Source organism: Drosophila biarmipes, chromosome X, assembly GCF_025231255.1.
Source record: "Drosophila biarmipes strain raj3 chromosome X, RU_DBia_V1.1, whole genome shotgun sequence".
NCBI classification, from domain to species: Eukaryota; Metazoa; Arthropoda; class Insecta; order Diptera; family Drosophilidae; genus Drosophila; species Drosophila biarmipes.
Window position 1 is genome coordinate 20,497,944 of NC_066611.1, and position 16,333 is coordinate 20,514,276.

The 16,333-nt window shown below is 42.1% G+C and overlaps 1 protein-coding gene and 1 long non-coding RNA gene across 5 annotated transcripts in view; one reads left to right on the forward strand and one right to left on the reverse strand.

The window, feature by feature from the left end:
- The window catches only part of LOC122818671 (uncharacterized), a 61,874-nt gene extending 56,080 nt beyond the window's left edge, over nt 1-5,794 (reverse strand). Inside the window, exons 1-3 of one of the 2 annotated variants that reach the window (XR_007764534.1) lie at nt 5,398-5,794; nt 5,272-5,336; nt 3,274-3,921 (exon numbers count right to left, since the gene is read on the reverse strand). This is a non-coding gene — a long non-coding RNA (uncharacterized LOC122818671). Of the gene's footprint in view, nt 1-3,273; nt 3,922-5,271; nt 5,337-5,397 lie in introns of those variants that run through there. The other variant, XR_007764532.1, reaches the window with a different exon arrangement.
- LOC108023406 (nostrin) overlaps nt 1-16,333 on the forward strand; it is a 26,500-nt gene continuing 10,167 nt past the window's right edge. Inside the window, exons 1-2 of one of the 3 annotated variants that reach the window (XM_017092862.3) lie at nt 1-629; nt 10,096-10,377. In XM_017092862.3, coding sequence (XP_016948351.1) covers nt 603-629; nt 10,096-10,377 — 309 coding nt within the window. In that variant the 5' untranslated portion in view covers nt 1-602. Of the gene's footprint in view, nt 630-10,095; nt 10,378-13,219; nt 13,400-16,333 lie in introns of those variants that run through there. The other 2 variants (XM_017092864.3, XM_050888594.1) reach the window with 2 other exon arrangements.

Here is a 16,333-nt window from a genome sequence, read left to right on the forward strand (position 1 = left end):
AGATTCAGTTGGCGGCGCAGACTCGACTCGTTTAGTTCGGCGTTTTCGTAGCAGAGCGACGTGCGCGCATGCGGCTTTCCACCGCGACTTTTCCGACCTACCTGTGCGTTGCTATAGTCGTATATTTTTTTATCGTTTCCACCTGGGCTTCTGCCGAGCTCCAGTGTCCGATGACTGGGCCAAAAAGCATCTGTGTTTTTTGAGTGCATCTGCCTTTTTCGCTGGCGAGTGTTACAATTGTCGCACGTAATCGTGCTGTCAGTTACGCCTCAGAAAGCAGCCGAAAAAGTAAAATAACAGCCAGCAGTAGATACAAGATACAAAAGTATCTGCAGCACATGCGTTACGCTCAGCTGACTCGCTGCGTGTGTCTGTGTGTGTGTGTGCTTAGCTTAGCTAACAAATTGGTTAGATAAATTAGGCAAAAACTGTGAATTTCGCGAATAAAAAGAAATACAAGCCGAAACGGAGGAAAGGCAAGCTGAAACCGAAAGTAAACAGTGCCGCGCAAAACTAGTAAATGCCCACATTATAAAATAAAATATAACATATATAGATCACATCGTATCATACCCCGCTTCTTCTCCGCGGCTGACCGAAATATGTCACAATTCCGCGATAATTCATGGGTGAGTTGCGATCGAGTTCAGTTCGGTTCGGCTTGAGATTGGCACTAATTACCGACTAACTACCGCACGTATCCACGAGATACTCGCACTCTATCCTGCACTCTAACTAACCCGATTTGCACAATTTTTCCCTGTCCCGCCCCTTTTACACAACCACCCCCCGCCGGCGCCCCTTCGGCGTCTTCTTAATTGGTCCAAATCGTTAATTAGCCTGTGTGGCCATCTGTAAACCGATTGGCCAATTGGCCCCATGCATCTCTCGGCCTGACCCGATTTTCGGAATTTCGCAGCTCGACAAGTGCGATCTATCGCTATGGGAGTACACTGGTCATAACAGCTGGCCATTTCCTGATATTTGTTTTAAGCTAGTTTGAATGCCCCCTTTCTTGTTTAGTCTTTCGTGTTTAATCCACTTATTAATTATTTACAATTGAGGAATATCTTGCCTAATATGAATATTTTGTAATATGGGCAGCACTGGCATATCCATTGATAGGGGGATACACTGTTCCACTACTGGAGGGAATTGCGGCCAATTTGTGACACAATATTTTTAAACTATTTCCTAGTTTGAATATTCCCAATCCGATTTAGTTTCTAATGTTTGATCCACTAAGTGAGTTTTTACATTTAAGAAATATTTTCTACATCTCACATATGTATATTCCCAAGAAGGGGTCACACTGACAAAATATAAAAAAATAGTTTTAAATTGGTAAATAAATGTTGATTGGAATTTGGTAATCAAATAATATATATAAGAAATATTCAAGATTGATTTCCATAACTGCGATATAACGATGAAATAATGGGCGAAACTAAATAGTTTCGCTAAGCATTTTTGCCGAGTGCACGCATTTGTGTCGACTGGCAATTGACTTGGGACTGAGAATTTTGACAGCTTCCGAAGCTGCCATATGAATCGAGGAAACTTGGCTTTATCATCGCGCCAACGGTGTCGAGGTCACTGAAAATAACCTAATCACTTTTCTGCGCTAATCTATGGCTGTTTATTTTTTGTTTTAATGTTTTTAATGGGAGTGCGTATCGCTGTGGTGAACGAAAGTCGAACAGTTTTTGAATAAATTAAGCGATGCAAAACACACTCAGGTTAAGAGGGTCAATCGGCAACGTTGACAACATCGGGCGAAATTTATGGATCGCCTGATTGGCCCTGCTGTGCAACCCGTTCATCTCCATCGACTGCCGCAGTCTGGAGATACTGGGATAAATGGTATTCCGAAATATTTCAAGTTTAGTTGGGATAAAGAAAACTCGAAAGATTTCGCAGTTTTTAATAGCTTGGTAAGTTTTCAGGGGCTTTTACTTGTTAATTATATCTTAGTTATGTTTCATAAGTCCATTAAAGGTTTAATTTGCACAAGAGTTCAATAAATATCCCAAATATAGTTGTGAAAAAAAGCGATATATTCAAATAAATAACCATTGTTTGATTTATAGCTTTATCTTTAAAGAGTTTCTTTTCACCAGCGATTAACCCAGAATTGTTCAAGCCATTGGCACTTTATCTTAAGTTGTGACAATGGCAAAAAAACACACCTACATTCTTCTAGAAAATTTCCCAAGTCAATTTCTAAAAGCAATCTAGATCAAACATTTCTTTCAAATCTTTTGCAATTGAAGGTCGCCAGAGCTTTCTTTTTACAGCGCCAGCAAAGAGGAGAAAAAGAAGGAACAGTTGCACTGAGCAAAACGAATGGCCCAAGTAACGTTTAGTTGGATAAAATGTTTTTATAATTTTAAGCAAAGGCTTAAGAATTTAATCGAGTATGCTTGGGGTTGGGTATTCTAGAAGAATGACGAAATTTGAGGAAGTTTGCAAACGGAATTGCCAGTAGTATAACTTTTCTTTTTTGTAACCCTTTGTTTTGTGCTGTCTGTATGTGGGTTTGCGAACAGTGTGTTATCTGCGTATCTGTAATCGCATTATGATCCATTAAAATGCGCCAGCTTTTTGGCGCTTTTTCTGATAAGGTCCGCTCGCCTCCCACCCAGAAATCGTAAAAAATGAGGTAAAAAATAAGTAATATGAGAAAAACCAGTTGGCCTGGCCCGAACCGATTGCGCAAATGTCGTGACTGACGTCGCTGCCAACGATTATCTTCTTCTGGCTGGGATTGAGATTGGGACGGCGATTCAGATGCAGATGCAGATGGGGCTGCGATGCGCAGGTGCAGCCAAGTCGCGCGTCTGGGACGGCAACTGCTTCCTGGTGGCGGCTTCAAGTTCAATTACGGCAGATTGTCGTGGAGGCATTGGCCATGGAACCACTGGATACCAGCCTCATCCACAGCCTTGTGTGTACAGTACGTCCACATCCATGCTGGTCATCAGCAACTTTCACTCACCGGCAAATGACGATGACAATGTGCCTCCTGCACACATTTTGTCATCGTTTTTCATATGGGAAAATCTCTCGCCTCTGCAAGAGATCAGCAAAAAATGGTAGAAAAAACCACCTAAACGATGGGGAAGTCGTGTGGAGGCTCTGCTTTTTTATGTGGAAGCTGTGTCTGCTGGCTCTTTTTGGGCAGACATTGCAAAATAATTTCCACAACAAGTTGGAGGCCGCCGACGACAATGAACTTTTAATTACCCGAAGACTCGTTTCGCAGAAGAAAAATAACGAAAAAAGAAAGGGGTACACCTCATTCAAATGAGGTTCGCGGAAGGAAAAACGAAATTTCCGAAGGAGGAAAGGTCCGTGATCATATGCAATTTGGTGCCTGCCCAATTTGCTGGCAAACAATCGGCTCTTTGTTTTTGCAAACCCTCGCGTTTCCCCAGCAGCAGATCAGATTCCAATTGAAGATCTGCAGATTGGCTTCCCTCGTTGATTTTCGTGGGATTGCGGCTGCAAACTGGTTGCCAAATTATGAATAAGTGTGCAGTAAGTGGGATTTCTGGCTAATGGTTAGTGGCTAATCGGCTTGCAGGGAAATGATTAGATTTTGCCCGCCAGTTGCACAAATTTTGCCAGAAGTACATTTTCTCCTGCAAATGGCACCTTGAGTTTTGAATTTTTCGGCAACATGCCAACTTTCTAAATATTATTTGTTCTCAAAAACAATTAAAACTTCTAGCTGCCATGATACAACAGTCATTTTATTTTATTTTTAATTCAAGTTTACCACTCTTTATTGGAACTTGTAACTGTAGTATAATATAAGACCAAAAAAACATTTAAGGCCTAAGAAAGGTTCTCCAATCACAGAAAAAGAACTGATTGGTAGCATCGTGCAATTACCAACAATCCTTGCAATCAATTTAGCTAGAATTGAGGAAGAGAAAGTTTAAAAAAATAAGTAATTTAATATTTGCTCTGCAGCCATAAAAACCGAAAGAGAAACAATCCCTTCGGGGCTGATGTAAGTTCAAGATACTCAAACAAGACTTAAACAAATTTCCAAGTATCTCGCGCATGAAAAGATACTATTTCGGTTGTTACCGCTGACCAAGCACACAAATTGCCGGCGAAAAAAGGAAATTTCGCGACAATTAAACAGTGAAAGTCGCTAAAATGGATCGTTGTGGCATTAGCTATTACCCCGACTTGTTATTATTGCTACCATATACCATATATACTTTTTTATTTGTTTTTGTTTGCGCAGCTAGTTGGCGATATGACAGATTTAATAGAAAGAAAAAACCTGCGAAATATGGCCGGAAAGGTGGATGGATGGCAGAGATGATGGTAAACGCCGAGTGCGCAAACTGTGTTAAAAATAATAATAATCATAATTTTTAGCTCCTCTTTGCGCCTTTGTTTGCCGCTCTGCATTTTTAATTATATTTGTACAGATTTTACTGCAGCTTTTCCGTTTTTACGAGTGCGCACACAAAACTACGGCTAAAACCGAAGCTAAAGCTAAAGCCTCCCCAAAGGTTGGGCGCTGACCTTGAATAAATGGCTTCTTCCATTTGTTGTGCAGATCGGGCCGAAAGTCTTCGCTTTTCGGTTCCAGCCAAGTCACGTTCAATGCTAACCCATATTGGCCACTTGTATCTGCATGCGTATGTGGGCCAGCATTAACGGTAATTGATTTTCAGCCCAGACTGTGACCGATCCGAGAAGCCAAAGAAAACTCACCGACAAAACTACAAACAACAAAATACAAAACAAAAAGGCAGAAAATCCAACGATCCAACAAGAAACACACTTCGAAATCGGTAACAAAAACGTGCCCAGACTTTGGCTCTGGCCTAGGAGATCTGGCCTCGTTTGGAGCACCAAACCGTGTATTTCTGAGACAGCGACAAGTGTATCTTTCAGATACGCCGAGCCGAAGCGAAGCGAGCAAAGGGGAACGCGCGGAGAACTGTTCTCATTTCGCGGCTTTGGTTGGAAAGTATTCAAATGCCTCAATGGAGACGTTTCCCTTTCTCCGGCATATCGAGTTCGAAGATGCTCGACCTCCAAAATACCCTGCATAGGCTGGTAGTAGCTCTACCCCTAGTAAACAATTTATGGAGTTCCCAACTGCACATAGATCATAATCACTTGCTGCGAGCAATTTACAAATCAGTTTTGGTCACTATATCATACATCTGTCACGTGAAGGCTCGTAAAACGAGTTTTATTGGGAAAATAATGATTGCTATAAGAAATATGGCAGCTTACCCGACATTTGTGTGTCAAAAAGTTGATGAATGATAGTTGATTGCAGCGCAATAATATTCGACGAACTGAAAGAAAATAGTATTATTATTCTGGGACTACCAACATAATATCACCGAGAGAACCTACCATCTACTTTCTCTCTTTATGCTCGGTATTTGTGAGTTCTACCCCGACTTTTGATATGTTCACCCGTGTTTGGTGAGCACCTTTCGCTTCGGTTCAGTGGGAGTCAGCCCCCACAAAAAATTGCTGGATTTTCGCATTCGAAGCTACTCAGTCATTACCATTCACACACTCATCCGCATTCAGGGCTTGATATTGTTGAATGCCTCTAATTGTTGTCGGCGAACGGCGATAGATAAACAGTTTACCTGAAGGAAACGCGTCGAAGAATACAAATAAATTAGCGATAAACATTCGTCACTGGGCAAACGACTCACCTAGTCACTACCAAAACACTGACCTACATGGATGTAAACAATAGGTAATTCTCGACCATTTTCGCCGCTTTAAAGGTGGCGAAATGCAGTTCGATAAGGCAACTTCGCAAGTGTACCTCGTTGATAAGAGATAAGAGGCCCAAATTAGTCAGCCAGCAGAACAATGGATGGTAAAATGTATACCGAAAGACATTGGAGTGAGTCAAAAAGTTATGGGACTTAGATGAGTAAGATAAAAATGGTTAAAACAAATTAGCCGAATCGTAAAATAAGAATTCATCAGTGGCTTAATTTAATTTAAAAACACAAACAAGCATGTTGAGCTTTTTAAAAATACTATGCATTGTTCAGATGTGAGGGTAGCAGGCCCATTAAATCGGTCAATATATGGAATCAGTAATTTACAACATTGAATGAAATTTTGTAACAATGGCTTGATAATTGCTATGTGCAACAAGGCTGCCCTATAACAATCGTAATTGAATTCCATTGAACTATTTGGATCTTGACAAAGTTTGCACCCATTAAACCAAAATCGAACGGGGGTTAATATCTTTAACATAAAGATATAATGACTATCTTATAGAAACAATTTTTAATTAGAAGGTTCTTCATAGAAGACGAATGACTTCCCAAGAAATTAACTTTTTTTGAATGGGTTTGAGTTATTAGGGGATCTAATCGAATAATAGTCATAAACCATATAACGCCGAAGATTGGGCCAAACCATTCCCTTGTCATACGGAGTCAATGTTCAGGGTGTTACGAAAATAATTATAACAAATTATATGATCGAATTGGCCGACTTAATTGGCCCTGGTCGTTCTCCTTGTGCCACTGGCTTGCTCGGTGACAGTTCGATGAACTTGAGACGCAGCGGCTGAATGGCGATACTAGATGCAAAATGATAATGCCATCGATTGTGGGCCCAAATAGCTGGGATTGGGTGGTCTAATCGCATTCATTCGGACACTTCCTGATGCAACCTTGCTCCCCGGCTGCATTTCATTGACGTGCATTGTGAATGGGCTGCGGAGCGTGTAACTAGATGCGAATTCAGCTAATTACGAAGGCATCGCATCGAGGGCAGTTTGAAGAGTTTAGTAGAAGTGTTTGGCACAAGGTAACTTTTTCACTTTTAATATGTAAGGCTCTTGAAAACTGAACTGAGCAAGGCATTATTCAGTATATTTGTTTCTTCTGTACTTCTCAGTACTTTTATTCAGTCTATTTTATGCAGTATATTCAGTATTTTTGTCTAGGTTTTATTCAGAACTTATCCGGTAACTTTCCTACAAGATGTTCTTTTATGTACACCGACCCCACCCATAGTCATATATACGATTATTCGTTGTGTGCATTTTAATGGCCCCCCTAAGATTTCCTATGAATAATATTGCAGTTAACAAACTGTGAAATTTCCTCTAGCACTCACATTCCCGCTTTTAAGGTAATTATATTTACCTAGTCATTAAGCCCAACCCAGTTCAAGTTTAGACCACCAAAAAAGTATTTATATCGCTCCTTGCTTTATCAACACTCTATTGTGTACCACTTCGAAGAGTCGCAATATAGAGCACGCCAAAATATAGAACCCTACTTTGTTCTGAACACCAGTTTTATGAGTCTTTTTTCGCAACATATGTAAGACCTTGGCCAGCTTTCGGTTTCCAGTTCTGTATGAGATGGGTTGGGCAAGACTCATCCAACTTGTTGGGGAACTAGTGTGGCAACCCATCCGAAAATCGGCAACTTGGTTCCGCATTGGGCCAGTTTTGGTGGGGCCTTTGTATACAGACTGAATAGGGTTTAAGCTGATTGGAGCTTCAGCTTTGCCGCCTTTCGAAGGTGTTCCCTGCTTTTAATTGCCAACTGCCGATTGCTTACTGCTGTTACTCAGTAGTACTCTTGACTGGTTAGACTCGTTCTACGCGTGCATGTGAACTTTCTTTCGGCAATCGTCGAGAATCTGGTTTTTAAGTTTTTCCACTGGCTCATGGCCCACTTCGTGCTCGAGCACTCATCTATGTGTGCGGCCACGGGGCGTATGCGCAATGCCGGTGTAGCAATTGTCGGTGATTTGTTTGTCAGATTGAACACTTGCAACGCAATGCCAACCGCAAGTGCGCAGTAGCTTGCACTGGGTAAGCCCGGTGGTCTATATATTATGATTTCTTACATTGAAACTACAAATTTTCAATGTTTCAAAAAATAAAATTTCTAGATGTGAATGCCAGTTGGTTGCGAATTTCGTTACGAGCTCAACGAGGTATGCCATTCCAGTTTCGGACCATTACTTTTTTTGTTTCGCCCAAAATACTGATTTTTTTGGGTCGAAAAATAGGATCTTAGTTTTTGACGAAAAACTGATTTTTTTTCTTTTAGCTTTTTTGATGTATCTTGGTCAAAAATAGACCAAACCATAAAAAATGCACCGTTTTGCACAGCTAACAAGCTAGACAATTGATATCAGTCGTTTCCCGGCAGATTATAGAAACTAAAAATTTTCGGAAATTTTCAATTTTTTTGCAAGGGATAGCATCGTCTTTTTTTGCGAAAATATTTCAAAAAATTAATTTTCTAGATGTGAATGCCAGTTGGTAGGGAATTTAATTACGAGCTCAACGAGGTATGCCATTCCAGTTTCGGACCATTACTTTTTTTGTTTCGCCCAAAATACAGATTTTTTTGGGTCGAAAAATAGGATCTTAGTTTTTGACGAAAAACTGATTTTTTTTCTTTTAGCTTTTTTGATGTATCTTGGTCAAAAATAGTCCAAACCTTAAAAGATGCACCATTTTGCACAGCTAACAGCTTTTTTTGCGAAAATATTTCAAAAAATAAATTTTCTAGATGTGAATGCCAGTTGGTAGGGAATTTAATTACGAGCTCAACGAGGTATGCCATTCCAGTTTTGGACCATTACTTTTTTTGTTTCGCCCAAAATACTGATTTTTTTGGGTCAAAAAATAGAAAAAATGACTTTTTCTTGGATCATTGTTTTTAAAGTCTTTTCTAAAATCATTTGTGTCTTTCTAATTTAATCCTATCGATAGAGTGTATTTTTAACAACCAATCGATAACAACACCTTGAAAAACATCAATCATAAACATTTAGTTTTTTAAATTTTACTACTACCTTTTAATATTACAACTCTTGAGCAGATCTTATCGGTAGTGTCTTTTCGAAAGCAAACCTATAAGAAAAATGTTGGTAAACAATTATCGATTAACTCTTACATTTATGGAACCAATAAAAATATTTTATGCTTTTTACAAGAAATATAACGTATACATTTTTTTCCCCATAATTAAATTTAGTAGAGGAGAATAGCGTATTTTCGCCAGTGCAACATTTATTTACCGTCATTACCTGCTACTTAGTTCAATGGTTTTATCTACAGACATTGACTTCGGTCGTGAGTCTATAGTCTATATATAGACCATGCTGGCTGATGCACTAGGCCCCTTGAATCATCCTCCAGTTGGCACTTGTTTTTCACTCTTGGCCAGGCCAACTCGCCGGACGCTGTTTTCCCCGCCTTTTCTGCCGGAAGTTGGCGAAGCCATAGTTTTTTGGACTCGCTCGTTTATGGGCATGCCGTCACGTAGTTAATAGAAAGTGGACAGGCCCAAAAGCGAACCTATCCCGCTCCCCACAACACCGCTCCCCCGCACCATTTCACCTGGTACTTGGGCCATCAATTCATATGTGTATGTATAGTCTCTTTGTGTAATTGCGGCACACAGTTGCGGTCAAGTTAATGGCACTGGAAATCAGCGTTAATTGAAAGGTAAAAATCAAATGGCATTCGATAAGGGGTAAAAGCCTTTTCGGCAAGGTCATTCATATACACATGTTTATTTGCTAATTTTTGTAGAAATAAGTAGAAATGCTCAGGCATTTTTATGGTTAAAATGTCGTAAAAACTATTACACAGGGAGAAGTACGGTGGTATATTACACTGAGTTTCTGTTATATATTCGAAAAACAAAAAAATAAAAAAATAATCAAATGAATTCTTAACTTCCGAAAAGAAATATTTTATTCAAGAAAAATAGGTTTATAGCTTCTGCAAATCAAATATTTATGGTAGCTAAATATGAGCTTTATAAAGAGTTTGTTCTTTTTCATTACCAAAATAGGGCTAAAGATATTTTATTTAAATTTATTTATTTAAGTAGTGCCAAAAGCTTTGACCATCCACTGTCCCCAAGCTGCTGTCCATTATTGTAAATATTTATTGCTATTTATACGATTATTTAGCGAGCAAATCTAACATAACTATTTTCCGCTCTGCAAAACCCCCGCCCGCCCCATACTTTCTTCTCCTTCTTTCTCTCTATATATCTCCAAATCATTTTCTCTCGCTCTGGAGAAAAGCTCGCCAATGCGCGATCCTATGGCGTTTTGAAAAGTCTGCGGAGCTCGGCTCGCTATGCGAAGGCCAAGTCCAAGTCGGCCATAAATCTCAATGCCCACCTGAAGAAGCAGCAGAAGCTTGAGGGAGAACAGCACCCGGAGAAGAACAAGAAGAACGAGGGGAAGAGGAAACTCAGACAGAGCCTGAGCGAGGATCAGCCGATCTATGCGAACGTGGATGAGGTTATACCGATCCATCAAGAAACCACATCCGAAGTCGATGCTCTAATGGGTAACGCACAGGTAAGAGGACCGCACCCGAACCCAGAACCCAGAACTCAGCTCCAGGTTCTCCAGTTCCATCTGCATCCGGCTCCACATTGCATTCCATCCAACAACAGTACCGAAACCGAACCAATCAGATCCCAAATCAGATCCCATGTAAGATCAAATCAGACCTAAGGATCGGTGACATCAGCCCATCGGAGCGTTTTACCCTCTCATTTGTTTAGCACGACAATCGAGAACTGAAATGCCATCGAAACCGAGTTTATTACGTGCCTGCCCTTCGCTGTACCACCCCCATGAGCCCCATAAGCCCCACTTTTCGGTGTGAATTGATTGCGATTGTTAAACCCGTTTGTCCGACGGCATTTAGCAGCCAAGTGCAAGTTGTTCGTAAATACAAATTGCTTAGACGAGCAGGGAGCAGTAGCTAACAAGTACTAAGCAAATAAATCCAAAACAAAACAGAAGCTCCAGTACCCCTGAATCATTATTCTACTATGCAAAAACTCTGAGGATAGTCAGGGAAATACTTAGAAAATACGTTCACACCATCAACTATACAAATAATACAAGAAGTACCCGAAATGATTTTATTTTACAATAAATAAACATTTCCAGAGATTTGAAATCTCCAAACGTAGTTTTTCGAACATACTTTCTTATTGCCTACTTTTTGGCCACTTTAAAATGAATTTAAAGACCAAAAATATCTCTAGTCCTTGGGGAGTATTTAATTCACTTTCAATTCTTTTAGAATAAAAAGCCCCTTAAATTTAAGCGAATGAAATTTAATTTAAAAACAAAAAACATCTTGTAAGCAGGTGGGAACACTTGATCGATGTGGGTGCGAAACCGGACTAAGGTTCGCAGCCTTACTCAAATTCGGTGCTGGTCTTAGATAAATAACTCGAAAAGCTTTCTATTTTCAAACAAACTTGCAAATCTTCCGCCTACTGCTTTTGTGGTGTTACGTTAGGCCAAATTAAATTCTTAGTTCCAATTAATTATGAATCGGTGTTGGTTGGCCCACTAAACTTCAGTCACTCATTAACCCCAGCCCAACTTAACCCCCGGCTAATTTATGTACAAACTATGTTCTCCATTCTTCTCACCTGCAGGTAAGCACCGCTGCAACGGTAATCCGACCAATGTTTTCTTTTCTGCAACTCGCAAAACTCCCAGACCAACAACAGAGACAAGTAAGTTTCATAAATGTCACAACACGGGCTAATTTAAATTTTCAGACACCAAAAAGCAACAATTTGCAAATAGAGAAGAAACCCGAAGTACGGGTTTTTCCTACTCGAATGTCGGTCAAGCGGCAAGTGCAGCGTGCATGTGAGCGGCTTCCAGCGATTCCGATTCCGATTATAATCCCCTGCCCCTCCCGCAGCGGCGGGCTGCATAAATCTCAAGCGCATGCCTATCGCTATGGTTATGCAACCGGGAACGGAACCCGAAGATCCATAATACCGGTACTTGTCAACGGCGTCGTCTCTCAGCACGTGCATTTGGCGCTCAAATTTATTGTATCACTCCGCGGACGTCGCCGATGGTGCACAGTGGGACCATGGCGGCGAAATATGCATACACACCAATTTACCAAAACATTCCTGTGGACTCCAGGACAAATAAAACAATGGATCGAAAAAATATCAACAGGAGGAACACATCCAAAATCTGCATTGAGGAAATTAAAACAGTGAACCAACAAAGGGAATAAGCCAAACATTGCGTTAGGGACATGCGCAAGATCCATGGCGTAACGAAAGAATTTCAGCATCCCCCTTAAAACCTACTTAAAAATGGGAAACAATTCAAAAGCGAAATTCCTGCGACAATTAAAGAACCCAACAACTTTTACATTCCACTTTACGATTTCAATAATTTATGCTGTCTCACCAATTTTTGCCACTCGGCCATTAGCCGCATAATTAATTAATCACCGAGGCCCACTGTGCAACGGTACATTGGCGGGCCAATCAGCAGTACCGCTTTGCATGCTGCGCAGGCGCAGACGACGCGACGGCTGCGCGGTCCGCTGTCTGTGGCATTGGGGTACCGTAAGTCGGCGCAGCAGCTTCAGCTTCAGCCTCACATTCAAATATTTGGCCTACGCGTTGTCAACAACAATAACAATTACACTAGCAAAGCAAAACAATAACAGCGCAGCAGGAGCGACCGGACCGCCAACGTGTGCGAGCGGGAGGGGGCGAGGCGACTGAGATGGGAACAGGTGCAGCATCCTCCAGCGTCGCGACGCGCCGGCGCAACAGGCTATGCTCGCCTCTCTCTCTCTCTCGCTAGCGGCACAGTGGGCCAGACTGAGGATTTTAGTGCGAAAAGGGGAATTTATGGAAAGTTTAAAAAACCATTGAAATAGTTTAATTATAATTGTAGGGAAGCCACACATGTTTTAAAAATTCCAAAAGAACTTTATTTTTCAGTCTAATAAAGCGGAGAGCCAGGAAATATTTTTTAGCTAGCTAAGGAGATGACAAGTCCTTAAAGCTTGAGCTATGGCTTTACGGTTTTATTTGATATGCCATAAACTATTCCATTTTTACATTTTAATTTAATTTCTTACTGGAGCTCAAGTAGTTCAAAAATGAAAGCTTCAAAATATTTTTAAAGACTTCTTCCTGGACAATTTCTTAATTTCCAAAGTAGGAAAATGTATCTTTCGTATGAGATAATTTAGCATTTTTTAAGGAGAGACTTTTATTTTTCATCAGTACCAGCTGAGTCATAATATTTCGCCTTGGAAAGATCCCCACCTTGTTCTGCCCCACTGTGCGCTGCATGCTGCGCTGGCTCTGCCTCCGCCGCCGCCGCTGGTTCTGGCAGAGCTCCACGGACAGAGCGCTCAGTCTGCTGCCGCGCGTTGTTGACGTCGCCTCGTCGACGTCGCTCCCTCGTCGCTGTTCTAAATTTAGTCGCCGACGCCGACGTCGCGCATTTGTGTAAATGTCGCCGCTGCCGCCGTCGACAAATAACAATAACATAGCCGCAATAATTGCATTTTTATATATTTTCGGTAAATTTTGCACCAGCTTGTACCTTCGCACATATATGTATGAATAATTTGTTGTTTGCATAACCGCAGCGCAAATTAGCTAATTGTTTTTTCCAGTGTGCCAGTGTGTGTGCGTGCGAGTGCGAAACGTGCGAAGAAACAACAACAACAGCGAAGTAATGCAGTGAATTAGGATTTGGTTTTTGATTGATTTGATTTGGAATCGAATGAGAATTGTTTCCGTGTGACTTCTCCAAATCCCCGAGAACCTCGCGATAAATCGTTTTTTGAAGAACCGCCACAGTCGCTGCCCCCTGCAACGGTTTCGATTTCTGCAGCCCCACGGAAAGAAAACTGTGTACGATCACAGATCAGTTTGTTATTTTAAAATCGAATTTGGGGATCCACCCGAGAAATACATTTTCTGAAACTAAAAACAAATATCTTAGAGATAGTTATTTCGACTTGATGTCCTCTAACTTTGCCTTGAGTGCACGAGATACAAATGCATCTTGTATCTGACACTTCGTAAAGCAATCAAATGGTGTGGCCTGGGGCTCCTTTAATTTTCGCTATCTGCCGACCTTGTTTGCCGCCTCCAAAATGAGCCCAAGTTTGCGCCGTGACAAATGACAAACGCATCTGTCAGATGCGCCACCAAGTGTATCTTTATCTTCGGCCGCAATAAATTGCAGCATTTTCCTTGGCTAAAGCAACTGCAGCGTATATTTTCCATACACAACTAGCCCAAGCGGCCGAAAAACCAGAGGCTAAACATCTTGAAAATGTGCCAATTATTTTTGAACAATTCCCAAATAGAACACAATAAAAACCACAGACCGTGTCTACGCATCCGCACAAAAGTATCTATATATCTGCCCGATATCTGCGGCGTATAGATACACGTATTTATAGACATTATGTGATCTTTACATGAATGTTTGCTGTTGATGGCCGGCTCTTCGGTTTGGCCGGCGATTAGCATAATTATTTATGGCCCGGCAATTGTTTGGGGGCCTTTTGGCAGAACTTCATTGTTAAAACAGCGATTAACCGTTAGGAGTCGATCGACGGATCCACAGTGGAGCCTCGATAAGCCCGAAGAATCCCCTGCTGAAATGTCGATCAGAAGAATGTGAAGAGGAGTAGTCATGCCAGAAACAGGTCGGTAAAAGAGGGACCTCAAGTTGGGATACCATTAGGATTAACGTTGGGTAATTATCTATACTGCTAGTAAGCTAATATTTTCATTTAGACTCCGTTCTTGGGACCATCACTAAATGTTTTAGTGCGTAACTGAGAACTGTCTTAGACATTCCAAGGGTTAGCCACGCGTCGAGCCTCGCAGAGTTCAATCTTCCGGAGCTGGGCTGTAATTCGACAGTTAATTAGGCACAGATACAATATTCAACGGATTCCAGAGCGCAACACAATGACGAAAAACAAAGCATAAGCCCGAAATGGCCGAGTGTCGAATAAAAATAAATGCAGCCGCTTCTTAGCCGCTTCTTGGCCGCTTCTTGGCCGCTTCTTCTGATGGGTCTTCTGGCGCGGTCTTCGGGGCCCTTCTCCTCTTCCCCCCTCCTCCCTCCTCGCCCGCGCGAAGAACAAACGCATTTCTAACAAGATTGACAGGCGCTCGAAGCGCAGGTGCGAGCGAGAGGGCCACGCCCCAGGTCCAACGGCATTCGGCAGAAGAATTGAGGCGAAAAACTAAGACCAAGAAAATGTGCCCAAGCAGAAGCTCTTCGAACCGCGTTCCTGTCACTTGCTGCCTGCTGCAGCACACTGCATGCCCGGCAGTCAATGACATTTAGGAAAAATTGATTGGGTTAAATGCGTTGACCCCTGACACCCACATGAACCCACACACGAGAAACCACTGCCGCATGGGGAAGAACTTCTTGGAGTCGAGTTCTCAAGTTAAATGAGGTTCTCCAATTAACTCAACGACGAAAATCAAGTTAGTTGCTCCATTAAGGCAATTGAGACACCAGAACTTCCCCGGGGGAAGATGGAAAATATCTCGAGCAAAGCTCTCAGATCTAAACTTAAGTACTCCATCGCATTCATTCGTAGATACGTGACGATTTATTAGGTATTCGCTGTAGATAGACCCTATGACTATGATGTCTTGGCTGCCGGGAAGTATATCTGGCAAGTTCTGCGAAAGTTTATGCAACCTGTTCCCCTTCTGCGATTACGTAGCCGTTTCTCCCCCAACAGAACCCTGCGATAAGGGGAATTTCGCCAACGTCCTTATCGTTCATTGTAATCCGTTTATCTGCAGCTATCTACCTGTGCCTCCCACCGCCATCTCGACCTGACACCCCGGCGAACGTGACCTGCCCGGTTAGGTGGTCGGATCAGATCAGGTCGGATGGGCTGCGATCGCATGGGGCGGAGATTAGAGACGACCCCGGGCCATTGGAATGGCATGCGAGAAAGCCTCGTTGGGAGAATTATTGCTGCTTTCGGGTCTCGGACCTTGCGCATTTGGCGCAACATCTTGCGATAAGTTGTGAAAATATTTGCGTAAGTGAAACAGAAAGCGTCGGCACACAGACACCGTCTACAAGGTGGCTCTTCGGCCCGCCGTTTCTTCTCCCCCTTTCCTAATCTCTGTTTTTGGCTGCCGCAGAGCGATCCAAAGATCAACCCATCGCACAGGACGCCAAAGGGCAAAGGGCAGGAACATCGGTTTTCAGTTGTTCTCGACTTTTTTGGCAACTACAGGCTGGCGCTTTGTTTGTTGTTCTAGGCATTAAATGAGATAGATGCGCCTCGTAAACCACTGGCGGATACGGCAGTGGCATGAGATAGGGCCAAGTAAATAGTCGCACAACAGCGCGAAGCATCTTCGCCCCCACCCAGAGACCGCACTCGATATAAAACAAGGAACCGAGCGGGGTGGGTTCGATTCAAGGTATCTGCACCCCAGCAACGGGCACTTTT